This window comes from Equus caballus, chromosome 2 (assembly GCF_041296265.1).
Source record: "Equus caballus isolate H_3958 breed thoroughbred chromosome 2, TB-T2T, whole genome shotgun sequence".
In the NCBI taxonomy this organism is placed as follows: Eukaryota; Metazoa; Chordata; class Mammalia; order Perissodactyla; family Equidae; genus Equus; species Equus caballus.
In genome coordinates, this window is record NC_091685.1 from 12,781,112 (window position 1) to 12,796,125 (window position 15,014).

Sequence of the window (15,014 nt, forward strand, 5' to 3'; positions counted from 1 at the left end):
CATTCAACAAATACTTCCCAAGTTCTTGTGTGTCCCAGGCATTGTGCAAGGCTCTGGAGATACGAGGAGTGCCCAGCCTAGTACAGAGGAGAATAAACACGTTAAAAATGAAAGCTTAGGGCTGGCCCAGTGGCATCGTGGTTAAGTTCACACACTCTGCTTTGGCAGCCCAGGGTTCGTGGGTTCGGATCCTGGGTGCGGACCTGGCACTCTTCATCAAGCCATGTTATGTAGGCATCCCACATTCAAAATAGAGGAAGACTGGCACAGACATTAGCTCAGCAATGGTCTTCCTCAAGCAAAAGGAGGAAGATGGGCAACAGATGTTAGCTCAGGGCCTTTCTCATCAAAAAAAAAAAAAAAACTTAGGCCGAGATCTGTTGGAAAAGCAGACGTTTATTGAAACAACAAATATTTAGTGACACTGGCACTCTTTGTCCCTACAGTACATAGTCTCTAATGGATATAGAAGTCCAAGATCATACTCTAATGGGAGACAAGCAGAGGAGTAACAGGCCTGATAGCATGTTAGAAAGATAACTAACTTGTATTGTGGGCTCCAGAGGATGGAGGCTAGAGGCAGAGCGACCAGCATCACATTTGCTAGGTTAGATTCTAAAGGCTAGGAAGGCAGAGCCCCTGTCTGCCATACTCCCTCCTGCTCGTGGTATAAGCAGTCCGTGTGCAAACTGTGGAAGTGGTTGAGATAGAGCAGTAAGAACTAGAACTCATTTCATTCAATATATTTTGAGACATGTACCAAGAATAAGAAACTTGCTATTTAATTTTATGACACTCCATTAATTGTGAATCCTGATTTCAGTGTTGTTAAAAAATGTGCATTTTAGAATCAATGAAATACTATAAAATGAACTAACTTGCAAAAGTATTAACCTGGAAATGAGAAGAAGGTTGAGACAGATTCCACCTGTTTGGCCTTGGGCTTTGCCACTTACTAGCTTTCTTAGAACGAATTTCTAAAAATTTTCCTTTTTCCTCACTTGGAATTAAGCTAGACTAAGATCACATACTTTGAAATTCTTTGGAACCTGCTGCTGGGGGTACCTTGGCCTTACATTCCAGTGGTGGAGCGGCTCCCGTAAGTCCCTATGTTGTTTCGAAAACGGTGCTTGTTTAGAAACATGGAGCTAGCTGGGAGCACCTCCGTTAGATGCCTGTCTTTCGGGAGGTGGTGGGGAAATTTGCCCGCAGGAAAGGGCCTGCCTGGGCCCTGGCCGGTCTCAAGTGAAGGGGTGCCTTTCTGTGTTTGATTCCCTCCTCCGATAGATTAATTACCGTCCGCCCAGAACTTGCATTCCTCAGCCTGTGCTGATTATCCTCCCTCTACGGCAAAACCCCAGGAGTCAGGGATTGGGAGGCAGACCACTAGCCTCAGTGTGACTTGGCTATGCAAAAGCTGTGGTTGCTTCCAGGGAGGCACAGTGCAAGGAAGAGCATTTCAGCCTAGGGGAAAGACATGGTTTCCAGGCAGAACGCCCCAAGGGGCAGACTGCCTTCTCTTCTCCAGGTGTTCCCTGGAATGGAGAATGACACTAACTCGTGTTACCTCTACTTGGGCAAAACGGCAGTGAACATAACACTTCCCTGCCAGAGGCTATTAAATGACCAGAGATGGAATACATCATGCGGGCCCAGCTGGTCTAGGAGGCAGCTGTTTGTTCCCCTTTGTTTTATTAATACAGGCTGAGAAAACAAGGTGTAGTGTTAGAGACTTGCCCATGCTCATGAAATGAAGTGGGACAGACTTCGTGCTATTTTTTCAAGCCAACGGCTCCTCCCAAAGGTGACCAAGCCTTCCACACCCGTCCTCCAGATCTGCCCGGACCTGTAGTTGCTGCCCAGGGAGCTAAGGCTCCTCCCCAAACATAAACTCGATCTTGAAGCTACAATAGACCTGGCCTTTCTTGCTGCCTCTGGCTTTCTGTCTTTCATCCTCCTCTCCCTTTCCCCAGCCCTCTCTCCTGTCTCCTACAGGTCTTGGCTGGTGTCGGGAAAGGGGTCCCATCCCATGGCCTCTCACTTGGGGGAGCCAGGGTTCCTGCCCTGTGGGTCCTGTGACATGGTTTTCCGCTCCTGGGCCCTGTTGGCCACCCACACTCAGCGCTTCTGCATTGGCCGTCTGACCCAGGAGGTGACACTTGGAGCACAGCCCTCAAAAGCCACTGAACCACAGGGCCCCGCGGTAAGGGGCCTCTTCCATGGCCATGGGTGGGTATTCAAGCAACCATGACTCTCAGGATTCCTCGCCCCACGCCGTGTCCCCAGGTTGTGCCACAAGAACATCAGGGCCTCCTAGAGCAGGAGGCCAGCAAACCGGCTCTGAAGAGGCTAACAGAGGAGGTACACCGGTGTTCCCCACAGGCTGGAAACTGAGCATCCTCTCCAAACCTGTACATCATGCGTGGGTCAGATTACCCATCCCAACACCCCTAGAGATGGCGGGGTACCATTATTTCCAGGTGCAGGGGCTGCGGCTGTACCTGCAGGAAATGCGACCCAAGATAACAGAGGTCCCCGGGAGGTCAGAGGGGCCGACTCAGGGCCCCAGCTCCGAAGCTGCTGGGAGCCCAGGCGAGCGGCTGCGGGCGCTGCACGGGTCTCACGCCAGGCGCGTGGCGGAGACGGAGGCACAGAGCCGGGCCCTGGAGCGACGCGGCGAGGGTGAGGGGAAAGGTGGAGACTAGGGGCTCGCCCTTTGCCTTGAGGTTACTCGGACCCGGTCGACTTGGTCCCTTCCCCCCGCAGAACTGAGCCGGCGCCTCCAAGGTTTGGCCCGAACCCGGGGCGGGATATCACGCCTATTCGGCCTGGAGCGGGAGCTTCGAGAACTCCGAGCAGAGGCCGGGCGAACGCGGGGAGCTCTAGAGGAGTTAGGGGCGCGAGTTCAGCAGCTACTACCCGAGCCTGGGTGACACTCCGCGCGCGGGATCCCGGAGCGTCTCGGAACGGGCGTGGGGGCGGGCCCGGGGCCTGTGGGGGCGGGCCGGGGAGGGGCGGGAGGCGCGAGGCGTCGGTCCGGACTCAGCTGGATGGCCGCGCCTGTGAGGTCGGGGAGGGGCGGGGCTGCCGGAGGCCAGGTCTGGATCAGTGACAGCTTCTGCGCGCTGTCCCCGACCCCAGCACCCGGCTGAACTCCTCGCGAGAGGCAGAACTCTGTTGTCCGGTGCTACAGGCCAACCCAGGGACTCTGGCTGCCGAGATCGGGTGAGGTCCGGGGCCCGGGGTCGGCCATGGGGTGAAGCTCTGATCAATTCTGGAAAGACGCTGCCTGCCTTCTTGTCCCCTACTCCCTAGGGCTCTGCGTGAAGCCTACATTCGAGGCGGGGGCCGGGACCCCGGCGTTCTGGGCCAGATATGGCAGTTGCAAGTGGAGGCATCAGCCCTGGAGCTTCAGCGGTCGCGGACCCGCAGGGGTGAACAGGAGGGGCCAGCCAGGAAGGCCTCTCAGAAGCGGTGGTCTTAGTCCTGGGAAGAGAGAAGGGCGAAGGGTGGGAAGCGAGGGTGTCTGGCGTGGGAACCACCTAAGCAAAAGCCCCGAGGTAGAACACTTGGGTGGTCTTTGTGGCAGTGGCTAGAATATTAGGTGACAAGTCCAGCTTGTCCAGAGAGTCCTAAGGCTGGAGAGCTGCTCAGAACCGGACAAGTTGGTCACCAGAGGTCAGAGGTGACAAGTAAAATTTGTTCATCGCAGGAAGACGGACAGGTGCCGCATCCGGGGAACTTCTATTAGTGGAGGCAGAAAACCGGCGCCTAGAGGCAGAAATCCTGACTTTGCAGAGGGGCGGAGGTGCAGCGCCCTGGGGTCAGTGGCACCGTAGTCCCACGCCGTGTAGCCCTCCCCTGCAGGCTGGGCTTGGAGGAAAGGGTTAGAGGGACTGTGCATGGGGAATGAGACGCGTGTTTGCGCCCCGTCCGTGCTTGTCCACGCGCATCTCCAGGTGTCCGTGTGTGGGGGTTCGCCTCTCCGGGAAGGGGTATTCTCAGCCCACTTACTTGCTACGTCCTGCACCTAGGGCCCGGAAAGCGGGGACTTGTGGCCAATCCCAGCCCACGCCTGAGGAGGGAAGATCCCCCACGCCTCCCGCCGCCAGTGGCTCCCCCTCTGCCACCGCTTCCACATTCGACAGGCGGCCTATTCTTGGGTGGTCCGGAAAATGCTGTGAGGACCCAGGGGTTGGGGGCGGGGGGAGCATAGGCACCCAGGAGGCCTTCTGGAGGGGTCAACTCTTCCCCCACAGCCACAGCTTCCTGCAACCGTGACCAGGAACCTGGGCCTGGATCCACACTTCTTCCTGCCCCCATCTGACGTTCTGGGCCCTGCACCCTACGACCCCGGGTGAGGCCTGCTTCATCCTTTGATATCCTCTGTGACTTCGTCATTACCACTGGTTAAGGATACCCACTTGGGCTAGCTAGGGCTGGGGAACTGGCTGGAGGACGGGGAGGTGAGAGGAGTTGGGGTGTGTGTGTGTAGGTGTGCACTGAGAACTGTGTTCCCCAGAGCTGGCCTGGTCATTTTCTACGACTTCCTGCGGGGCCTTGAGGCTTCTTGGATTTGGGTGCAACTAACGACTGGTTTGGCACGAGACGGACAGGATACAGGAGGGACCACAGTTTTGCCCCCAGCCCTTTGCTTGCCCCCGCCTCCAGCTCCTGGGCCCATGGGCAACTGTGCCATCCTTGCCAGCAGGCAGCCTGTACCCAGGTCAGTAGATGGGGATTATGACTTTGGTGCTCTTTGCCACAATTGTGGCTTGTCCCTCATTCTGCTAAGTTTGTTTATCTGTACATAAGGCCACTGGCCCCGAGGACCAAGTCCTAGCACTTACAGCCAGTTCTGGCTCTGACACCTGTTTGGTTGTTTTAGACTACCACCGTCACCGTCAGTGGCCTTGGTCTGTGAGCTACAGGCCTCACAGGGCCTGGCCTGGGCTAGGGCACCACAGCCAAAGGCCTGGGCCTCACTGGTGCTATTTGACCGGGATCAGAGGGTGCTAAGTGGCCGTTGGCGTCTCCCACTTCGAGCCCTTCCTCTGGACACCAGCCTGAGCCTTGAGCAGCTGAATGGTATTCCCCAGGTGAGTGTGGAGGATGGGGACTGGGTCTACTCCTCCAGGGTACAGATGTAGTACCATTTCCCCTCTCCCCAGGTAGGTCAGGCTGAGCTCTTTCTGCGGCTGGTGAATGCAAGAGATGCAGCTGTCCAGGCACTGGCAGAGATCAATCCAGCAAGTGCCCACGAGTACCAGTACCCACCTCCGGTGAGGGCCCAACTAGAGCTAGGGACACCACAGGTGTGGTTAACAGCCAGCCTTTGTTGACCCCGATACCAAGTCACTACCAAATGCTTTCTGTGGATTAACTTGCGACCCTCACACATCCTATTAGTTAGGTCCTATGTAAACAGATAAGGAAACCAGAGCACAATGAGGTTAACTTGCTTCACAAACAGTAGTCAAGACTCTAAGGCAGTCCCACTGCAGAACCTGTGCTGTTAACCACTACATAAACCTTTTGCTAAGGACCCGCCCTCCCTCTTCCACAGGTGTCCAGCTCATCTTCACTGGGAGCCAGCTCCGCTGCCCCAAGAGCTGGCTTTGTTGATCCCCCTCCTCCTGCAGAAGAGCCCGTCGGCTGCTGAGTCAAGGAGAGGGATGAGGGTTTGGGTCCTTGTGGCTTTCACGCACCCCCACTGGCTCTGAGTCCAGAAGAACGTGGCTATGAGTAGCTTAACACGCATAGGACTAGGGCCTAAATTGAGGCCTCTTCCCAAACCTGCAGCTTTACTCCATCATGTTCTGACAGAGAGTCCAGCAAACAGCAGACATGAGCACAAAATATGAGCTCCAACCACAGCTTTACCACCTTCCACAAGTACGTGGCCTTTCCTTACCTGTTTTTTTTTTTTTTTTTTTTTGTAAACAGATTGATGTGAGAATTAAATGAATGCCAGGTATTTACAATACTGCCTGGCACATAGGAAATTCTTTGAAAGGTGGCTAGGGCGCACTCTTTAATTCCAGCTAAAGGAACTTGATAAACTCATTCCCACATGTCTTTTTGCTAAAGCCAGTCTTACTACCACACTTCTTCATTCAAATTCAAGCTTCCTCAGGCCATCCTTCCAGGCTTCTCAAGGCAACCCTCAAGGACATCCAAGAAGCCTTATAGACTTACAGATTCAAGGACAGGGCCCGGACCCAATAATGTTCCTCTCAAGTCGGGGCGGGGCGGGGGGGGGCGCTTCATGTGAGCTGTAGCTGATATTTGATATTGGGCCTGGCCCAGACCCCAGTGTCAACCAAAGGTCAAAGGCCTGGGAGTCAAGTATGTCATGACTGTGTTGGCCTGACCAAAAAAGTAAATAAAAATAGAATAAAAAAAAGCCTCAGGATTTGAACCATGCAACACAATGGCATCTTCAGGAGGGAAGTTCAAAGCCAAAGATCCTGCAGCCACAAGTTACTGTAACTAGTCCAGAAAAACTCCAACTATTTTCTCTCGTATTTAGAGAAACAAATATAAACCCTGAAAAATGGGGTTGGCTTGGGGGTCAGCAGAGCTCCCTCTGCCTCCAGCACTTGATGTTCAAACAGCCGGTTCTAATCTACTGTCTGTCTAGTGCAGTAAAGTAGCCCTGTGGGTGTCACAATCATTAAATCCCCGTGGGTATTATAGGGCAGGCACCATTTAGAATTCAGATCCAAACAGTGCCTGGTGCACAGCAAGCTCTTAAACTAAGGGTCTGGTCAGAGGCAGCTCAGTCAGAGTCTCACACTAGCCCTGAGTCCTGGACATCAGAGAGGGCCCACTGGCATAGCTTTAGTGCCAGTTCCCTGAGCACCAGCACCTTTGGACTGGGCATTCAGAATTGCTGGGCAAGTTTCTGCCTTTCAACTCCACATCCCGCTCTGAAATACTCCAGACAGCCCGGGATCCTGCTGTAAGATCTTTAAACACCAGTCCAGACTAGGAGCTTTGTATTAGCATCTTTATTTGAGAAGTCAAAACTGCAGACGGGGAACAATTCCAAGTGTTGATATATTTCAACCTTTCTGTACAGAAAATAACAAATATTAACTCAGCCAGCCAGCCTCCCCACAGATTCTTCCAATCTCATCCCAAGTGTACATCAGTCAGTCCTTCAGCCACTTTCAAACCAGAAAACTCAATTCTCTACAATGAGCGTACCAGTTTTCCTCAAGGATCACTCACCACCCCCAAGCTGTCTTCAGTTCTTTACCAGGACAGGATTATGGCCCCAGCTGGAAACTAAGTGGATAAAAGACAGGTACCACCCAAGGCCTGCCTTAGAGGCTGTTATCAGCTCACAGTCAAAGTCCATTGAACAGTATCAGCACCAAAGAGCAAGATCTTCACCTAGTCTTGTTTCTGTAGCCCCTACCAGGGACAGCACTACGGAAGCTCAGCAAGACAGCTGGGTTCAGTCAAGTGTTTAACATGGAAACACTAGAGCACCAGTGGAAGACAAAGGGCCACAGCCACCCGACTTCATCACCTCCACATCAGACAGGAATTTGGATTAGAACTTCAAACACAGAGGTCAGTAAGAGAACAGGAAAAAATGTACCTTTGGCCATTACACAAAACCCAGAGTGCTCCAAGGCACAGATTCAGCCAATATTTAAGAAAAAAAACAGCAAAGCCTCAACCTTTGCTTACAATCTTTATTGAAGTTATACAAAAAGAATCCCCCAAAAGTGAAAAAATACATTATATACAAAAACACTTTCCCTCAGGAGGAAGGCTCTGTTCCCTCTCTTAACAGGCAGTGCTTTCAACTGTAGCTCCGGCCTCCACTGTCCCCTCCACTGCTGCCTGGCTTTCAGCCTGATTCTCAGCCTGGAAGATAAACAGGGAGCCTGGGCATAAGTGACCCTAGTTTCACCCATTCTATCTTTTACAACTGAGCAGGCTTCAGTCAGAGGAAGTAAACACAGAACCCCCAAACTCTGCTTTGCTCCCTACACTACATGGCAATGACCAAGTATAAGGCTGTTTCCTAAATTCTCTGTCATAGGGCTGACAGAGCCATTCATTGTTCATTCATTACATGGAAAGGAGAAAGCAGAAGTGACCCAATGGTCTTGCTGATCAAGTGCCTCCTCATCCGTGCAGAAGGGGATTGTGGTAGGTATATAGGTTCCATTTGTCCATAACCATAACCGTGTCCTGCACAAGCATTGTTTCTATGAGGCTGCACTCAAGCAATCCAAACAGGTTCAAGATGGGGAACATGCACTTGGGAGGACTGGTAGCCCCAGGCCCTGAGAACAAGGGGAAATGAGGCAAGAGTCCAAGCCCTGTTTAACTGCCCACCTCCTCTTCCATGTTTTCTGAAACTTCATTTCCACTAGAGACAGCATCCCCACTGCCTCCATTCACTTCCGGCTCTTGTTTGGCTTTCTTTGCATCATCTTTCCGGGGGCTCTCTTCCTCTGGTTTCCTCTAAAGATATAATTGTGAAGGCTTCACAAATGTGCTTAATGTTTTTAAAAAGACAACTGCAAAACACTTCCTTAACACCCCCCTCCCAGCCATGGTGCAAAGATCCTAACCACCAGGATTCACAGCTCTAGGGATCTCTCCCCAGCAACAGGAGGCAGATGCCAACCTGTTCTCTGCAGAATGAACTGGTCTGCCCCAGCATACCAATTCAGCCTCTCTAGTGGAAGGGTCGGGTAGGGGTGAGAAGCAGATCTGAATAATAATGAAACGCATGTTTGAATTCCTGCATTTGAGTCAGGAAACAAGACAGGAGGTGAGACTCTCCCAAAACTATTGCAACCACAGGCAGAAGGCAGACTCACAGGAGTTTAAGTATCAGCAGGCCTGCTGCTGAATGACTAAACTACTGCCCAAGAAAAAGCGGGGTTTCCTCCGAGGATCTGACCAATCCTCAGCACAGCTTTCCTGAGAGTCCTTGAGCTGAAACAAGTCAGGAGAGCTGTGCTACAAGAGGTATTCAAGTGAAAACTATCTTCACTCACAAATCCTCCCCACCTTTACAAAATGAATGTCTTACTGCGCCAAGTATTAGGAGTGTCTAGAGGAAAGGTATTCCTCATGTATCATTTGGAGGGGGGAAAAAAGCACACTGGGAAGAAGACACAAAAGAACTAACTGCATGTAGTTTTACCTTCTTTCTGACAAGATGGGAAATATCTGTCACACAATTTGATGAGGAAGCACCATCTGTCGGCTTTCTATTGGCAATCTGGCAAGAAGGAAGCTTTTGTTAGCAATGTGTATGAGAAAAACACTGAGGCCCAATACTAAGTGACAAAAAATCACCTGAATACCCACCATGGAGACTGAAGAGCCTCCTCCACTAGGAGTGAAACCTGAAGTAGAGCTCTCCACCTGTGAGAGATGACAAACGCCAAGTGGGTCCCAGGATAAAACCCACTAGGTCATCCACAGTCCTGCAAGTGCCCACCATCCAAACAACAGATTAAGACCTCAAATACTAGTGTCCTCCATATAGTAGCAACATCATGCACCCCCTCTACCTGCACCTGCCACCCCCGACCCCAGCACAGGCAGAGCGTAGACATGAAACTAAACCCTCCATATCCTGTCATCATCAGCAGGACAGAAAGCTCCCTGACATTCCAGCAGCCAAAAGCAGAACCAGGCAATCTGGGGTTAAAAGCCTTCAATATCTCACTAACCTATACAGAGGAGTTCTCAGAGATGGAAATAATAGCTTTCATTTGTAAGCAAATATTATTTGTCTTCTACTGTCAGAAATATAACATACAGGTACCATTATCCCGATTTTACAGATGAGTCAACTAAGGCAAATAAATGTTAAATAAAGAAATGTTAAATAACATGCCCATGGTTGCACATAGTAAGTAGCAGAGACAGAATTCAAACCCACACAGTCTGGCTCCAGAGTGTATTCTCCTAAGCATTACAGTATTTGATAGGAATAATTAGATAAGTTCCCACACTTCCTCTGACCACCAACTCCCCAGAAACCAAGTCATGACTAAAATTTCTAGCAAATGGAACACTAATACCATGATACCTTCAACAATATCAAACACGCCGTTATCAAAACTTTAAAAGGAAACCAAACCAACCAGAGTTGCTTTCAGAGCCAATTCAGCTGCGTTCCCACTATGCTGGGACTCCTTTGCGTCTTCTATCTTCTCTCTAATTTCAGGTAGCAGTTCCTTCAGCTCCTCAATTTCTTTCTCGTATTCGGTAGGTGATCCTTCAGCCTCCTTCATCTGCTCGTTTAGTACAGCTACAAAGAACAGGCTGAAGTGATCAGTAATAGTTATCACAAAAGGATCCATTTTTTTACCTTGTCAATTACTGGATCCACCAAGATCTTAAAAACAGCTCATGGTCACTCACCCATTCTCCTCTCAATAACTTCAACAGATTTGCTGAACTGTGCCACTGCCTCATCATACTGAGAGTTGTACCCGTAGGCCAAGCCCAGCTGGTAGTGGGTCTCTGCAAGGAGACGGTCATGGGCTTCCAGGTATTGCTCCTGCAGGGTTAGGCATGCCTGGAATTCCTCCACAGCTTGGACGTAATTCTCTAATCAAGAGAAAAAGGACAGCAAGCAATAGACAGCATTAATATACAGTAATTCTAAATTTCAGACCATTCTGCAGGAAGGCTCCCCCATTTTACATTTCATTTTTCTTTGTAGCCATCTCCAGGACCACTGACTACAAAAAAAAATTTCAAAACAACTAAGAAAATCTACTGAACGACTTTCGGTTAGAGTATCAGTTAGAAGAGATCGTTCGTTATTCTAGGGAGTATAAAGAACCCAAACCTACTGTCCTTTTATAGCAAAAGCCCACAACTTATGATCAATCAAGCTGGATTTTAAGGAATCAGAGGAAGAACGGGGGGAGAGTGGGGGTTAGAGGAGAGTAAAACAGAAGATGTCTTACCAGATTCAACACTGACTTCTCCGAGTTTAAGATGTGCCTGCGCAGCATAAAGCTGAGCTTCTTTTGTTTCCTGCCTAGAAGCAAAGGTGATCAGAAACCATAAGAGCATTTGTCCAACCCCTAACTGCTTTCTGTTTTCAACCAACAAGCTCCCACCCTGAGCCAAGAAGCACCAAGAGTTTTACCTTTTAAAAATGATCTTTGCTAAATCCAGCATATCCCAGGCAAGCTCTAGGTTCCCAATCTCCTCCTCTTCATTTTCTTGAAGAGACTGAAGTATATCCAAACCATTGGTATTAGGCAGAAGTACAAGACAAGCATCTTTATAAATCTTTTTACAAATCTAAATGTATAATTTAGTACGGCTTTAGAAAACAAACAAACCCTGATATAGGATTCAAAATTTGGACTTTCTCCCTAAAACCTACAGAATGGGTTCCTACCAAGTTTGTATCCCAAGTCATCACCTTATGTCAGTGATATTTGACAGTGATATGTTGGGTCCTGTCTGTTAGGGTCAAATGGATCTATCTATTCTAGGCATAAATAAAGGGTCCCCAATCCCTAACTAAAAAATAGCTATCTATAATAACCACAGCTACACTAGTAAGCCAGTCCTACAATAAGAAAACTAACAATGATACTGAACAAATAGTAATTTACCTTGTTTTCAAGAATTGAATCATTTGGTGTTTCTTCAGTCTTATCATTTTCTTTATCCTCCTCTTCTGAGCCTTCAGTTTCTGCAAGCAAAAATTCCTCAGTATTGAGAATACTAAGGATACCTCCTGACTAGTCAGAGATTCCAATAAACATCGGTAAAATAATCCATATTCTGAGGTAGGAAGGCCAAATGCTAACTAAGCTAAGTCAGTTAACATCTGAACTGGATTTAAATATAAAGCCAATGGTTGCAGTCTAATTCAAGTCTAATCTAGACTTAGATTGTGTTATCTTATAGTGTCTATGGTTCATGCCTTCAACAACCAAAAGGCTGAGTGTTTCTCTTCTAAAAGTCAATCTGGATCATTCAGATCAAGAAAGATTAGCTGCTGCCTCTTGTTCATTAGAAGCTCCCATCTGCTCGGCCAGCAGTTGGAGGCCTCAGCCAACGTTCTTGGTGTCTTTAAGTCACTTGTTAGATAATCCTAATAGGTTGAGAAAGTACCAAAAGTTAAATTACTCCAGTCCATTCAGAGCAAGAATCCCTAAGAGACTAGCCTTCCCACAATAGAACCGTGGAGAGAAAAGCATAGCCCTTACCAACTCTCACCCATGAGCATGCCACAGACTCCAGCCAGCTCCAGCACGTACAGAATTTGAATGAGCACCACTACAACCACTTGTTCTAGTCCAGTACCATGTTAAATTTGCAGCCATACTGACACATTGTGTCATACTGGCATACACTCACAAGTCAACTGCCTCTAAGGACAGGCTGCTAATAAATAGCTCCATACACCACTTAAAGTTCACAATGTCAAGTGACTAAAGTGGGCTTTTGGGGATACAAACAATTCATGAACTGAGTATAGTGTGCCTACCTCTGCCATCTTTCATTAAGTATTTTTTTTCTTTGAGGAAGATTAGCCCTGAGCTAACTGCTGCCAATCCTCTTTTTCACTGAGGAAGCCTGGCCCTGAGCTAACATCCGTGCCCATCTTCCTCCACTTTATAGGTGGGATGCCTACCACAGCATGGCTTGCCAAGCGGTGCCATGTCCTGACCCAGCATCTGAACCAGCGAACCCCGGGCCACCGAAGCGGAACATGCAAACTTAACCACTATGCCAGGGAGCCGGCCCCATCATTAAGCATTGTTAACGCCAACACAAGAGCTCAACTAGGCTCCTAACAACCTATGATGGGAATTTAAAATATGGCAAATTAGGCCTTAGAGCCATGAAGTCAGGTTAAAGGACTTTTATCATTTCTAGCACTACTGCTTCTGGATGGGAACAGGCACAGAAAATTCCTATATATTATAAATTAGTAAGACAAACTAAAGTCCTCCTCTAAGAACCAGTTACAAGTCACAAGCAATTAACCTCTGTTTTATCAAGTTAACTCACTTTTCTCCCCTTGACCATGTAATTTAGTGCTTCTGAATATCCACCAGCACACACCATTATCCTTCCATGCCCAAACTGATAAGTGGTTTGCGTACTTAGTTCCTTCACATTAGACTAGATGGGTGGTTTTACCGACTCTGACGATGAAGCCCACCCTCCAGGAGAATATGCAAGACAGGTAAAGTAGACCTATGCATTTCTCATAATAAACCTCCAAAAAAACACCTCATTCTTCCGAATTTGCAGGAAAAATTAACAAAATGTTTATTGTTATTCTGTATTAATTATCTCCTATCTATTCCTATTCATACAAGAATGCCAGAAGGTGACATCTAATTTGGCATAGACTATCTAATTATTTGGAGTTTTACATCAAATTTGAGTCAAGTGTGAGAAAAATACTGGTTTCTTTTAAGGAATCTGCACTACCTTCAAGAATGATGGAGAAGAAGCTGGGTTAATGAGAAAGTCATTACTTTTAAAACAACACTTTCCAACCTGGTAACCTGTACCCAGGTATTAAGGAAACGCCCTGATATCCTCAGTAAAGAGATCTGCTAAAATATTTTTGGAGCTGCTTCGAAAATGGAATCTTCTTTGTGGTATGCATATTACCATCCTTCAGAGAAAGGGTAACACTGTTTTATACCATTTCTCTGATCTCATAGCCTCTTCAAAACATGGGCACATAGAGTAGTGCAAACAAGAATGACTCTTATAGGCAATCTGTTCCTTCTCTGGTTTTTCCAGCACTCCCAGAGGATGAAGCCAGGTAACCACTACAGTTTGACCAGTATAATCTGAGCAGGGGCAAGCTTTATGCCTAAAAGTTTGAAATTTTGTTTACTTACCAATCGTATCTAGCATGACAATTAGAAAAGACCAGACCAGTTATCTTTGTAAGGGATATGGACAGCCCAAGAGGTGGCAGGAAATGGGGTTCAAGAGAAAACCACTTGCAAGATTCCTGCAGGCTAGTACTGCCGCAGAAAGAGTGAAAAGCACTGGAAGGAAGAGCCTGGGCCCTAAAGCCAGATGGTCTGGGTAGCCCCCGGCCCTTACTGGCTGTGTGACTAGGGCGAACAACTTTACCTCTTTCTTCCATTTCTTCATCTGTAAAATATGGAAAACTGCACTTTTTTTATAAGTAGAACAGCACCTAGCACACACACTAAAAAAAATGCAACTAACGACTCCTAGGACTTACGTAAGTAATTTTAAAAAAGCGTGACTAGGAAATTTCTGGTAAGAGGTAGGTTAAGGGAGAGGATGTAAAAGTTGCCTTCCTCAGTGTGAAGTAGCTTGGGAAGGACAATACATTCAAGTCAGATCTATGGTCGGATGCCAGTACTACAGACTTACTATTTGGTCCTAAGGAAGTCACAAAACCCCTAAACTCCAATTCCTGCATTGCTATAATTGGAATAATGCTACCTAGTACATAATATTAATGTATTTGAGAGAGTTGTAAAAATGCTGTGATCCAACTTAACAGTTTTTGAACAAACTATGGAGAAATATGACATCTCTACTATAGCTTATTATTCAAAATCCAACTTGAGAGAGCCAGCAGAGCTTTTCACTATCTTTGCTCACTATCATTAAAGATCAAGACATGGGAGTTTTTAAAAAATTGAGAAATTCAGTTCTGTGGTTTTTTTCATAAAGAATTCCTAGAGCCCAATAAGCAGCCCAATGGTGCTACACTTCTGGTTACCATGTCTGTGCTGGCTGGAGTGCAGGGACCTGCACATAGGTAGAAGGAAGTTTACCAGAATGAGCTGCAAATACTAATAATGGGTCTTTGAAAAGCTAAAACTTTAGAGAACTCTTGAAGTAGTCTGGCAATTATATTAAGTAATAATGATTAATTGGAATATACCTGTGCTTATTAATACCAATGTTAGATGAACCTTATAGACAGTAGAATCCTCAAATGATAGTACAACTCAAGTCAGACGTGCCAATTACGTAAT

At 47.8% G+C, this 15,014-nt stretch overlaps 2 protein-coding genes across 18 annotated transcripts in view; one reads left to right on the forward strand and one right to left on the reverse strand.

Moving 5' to 3' along the window:
• The first annotated feature begins 1,884 nt into the window (after window positions 1-1,884).
• On the forward strand, window positions 1,885-14,671 carry CCDC17 (coiled-coil domain containing 17). 13 transcript variants are annotated; one of them, XM_023630976.2, is made up of 13 exons: window positions 1,885-2,203; window positions 2,287-2,361; window positions 2,481-2,682; window positions 2,767-2,929; window positions 3,142-3,225; window positions 3,316-3,434; window positions 3,713-3,823; window positions 4,035-4,180; window positions 4,260-4,357; window positions 4,496-4,726; window positions 4,889-5,099; window positions 5,172-5,282; window positions 5,567-6,406. In XM_023630976.2, exons 1-13 carry the CDS (start codon window positions 2,030-2,032, stop codon window positions 5,660-5,662), a joined length of 1,821 nt encoding a protein of 606 aa, XP_023486744.1. In that variant the 5' UTR covers window positions 1,885-2,029; the 3' UTR covers window positions 5,663-6,406. The 13 variants fall into 13 exon arrangements, 7 of the variants coding, with proteins under 7 accessions (XP_023486744.1, XP_014592686.2, XP_070116154.1 ...); XM_014737200.3 differs by having other exon boundaries at window positions 4,523-4,726; XR_011436369.1 differs by adding exons at window positions 7,420-7,584; window positions 12,646-14,671 and having other exon boundaries at window positions 2,080-2,682; window positions 5,567-5,895.
• Window positions 7,696-15,014, reverse strand: part of NASP (nuclear autoantigenic sperm protein) — a 53,022-nt gene continuing 45,703 nt past the window's right edge. For all 5 annotated transcript variants that reach the window (XM_070260050.1, XM_070260048.1, XM_070260051.1 and 2 more), the window contains 9 exons: window positions 11,631-11,710; window positions 11,153-11,238; window positions 10,968-11,041; window positions 10,414-10,602; window positions 10,134-10,300; window positions 9,349-9,405; window positions 9,182-9,259; window positions 8,362-8,490; window positions 7,696-7,884 (listed from right to left, as the gene is read on the reverse strand). In XM_070260050.1, the coding sequence (XP_070116151.1) occupies window positions 7,804-7,884; window positions 8,362-8,490; window positions 9,182-9,259; window positions 9,349-9,405; window positions 10,134-10,300; window positions 10,414-10,602; window positions 10,968-11,041; window positions 11,153-11,238; window positions 11,631-11,710 (941 nt within the window). In that variant the 3' untranslated portion in view covers window positions 7,696-7,803. The remainder of the gene's footprint in view (window positions 7,885-8,361; window positions 8,491-9,181; window positions 9,260-9,348; window positions 9,406-10,133; window positions 10,301-10,413; window positions 10,603-10,967; window positions 11,042-11,152; window positions 11,239-11,630; window positions 11,711-15,014) is intronic.

What these genes read in the sequence shown, in the direction of transcription:
- CCDC17 (XM_023630976.2), top strand. Translation starts at nt 2,030, where the DNA reads ATGGCCTCTCACTTGGGGGAGCCAGGGTTCCTGCCCTGTGGGTCCTGT. An exon ending in ACTCTGGCTGCCGAGATCGG is followed by an intron (nt 3,226 to 3,315) that starts GTGAGGTCCGGG and finishes CCTACTCCCTAG; the next exon opens with GGCTCTGCGTGAAGCCTACA. An exon ending in GCGGTCGCGGACCCGCAGGG is followed by an intron (nt 3,435 to 3,712) that starts GTGAACAGGAGG and finishes TGTTCATCGCAG; the next exon opens with GAAGACGGACAGGTGCCGCA.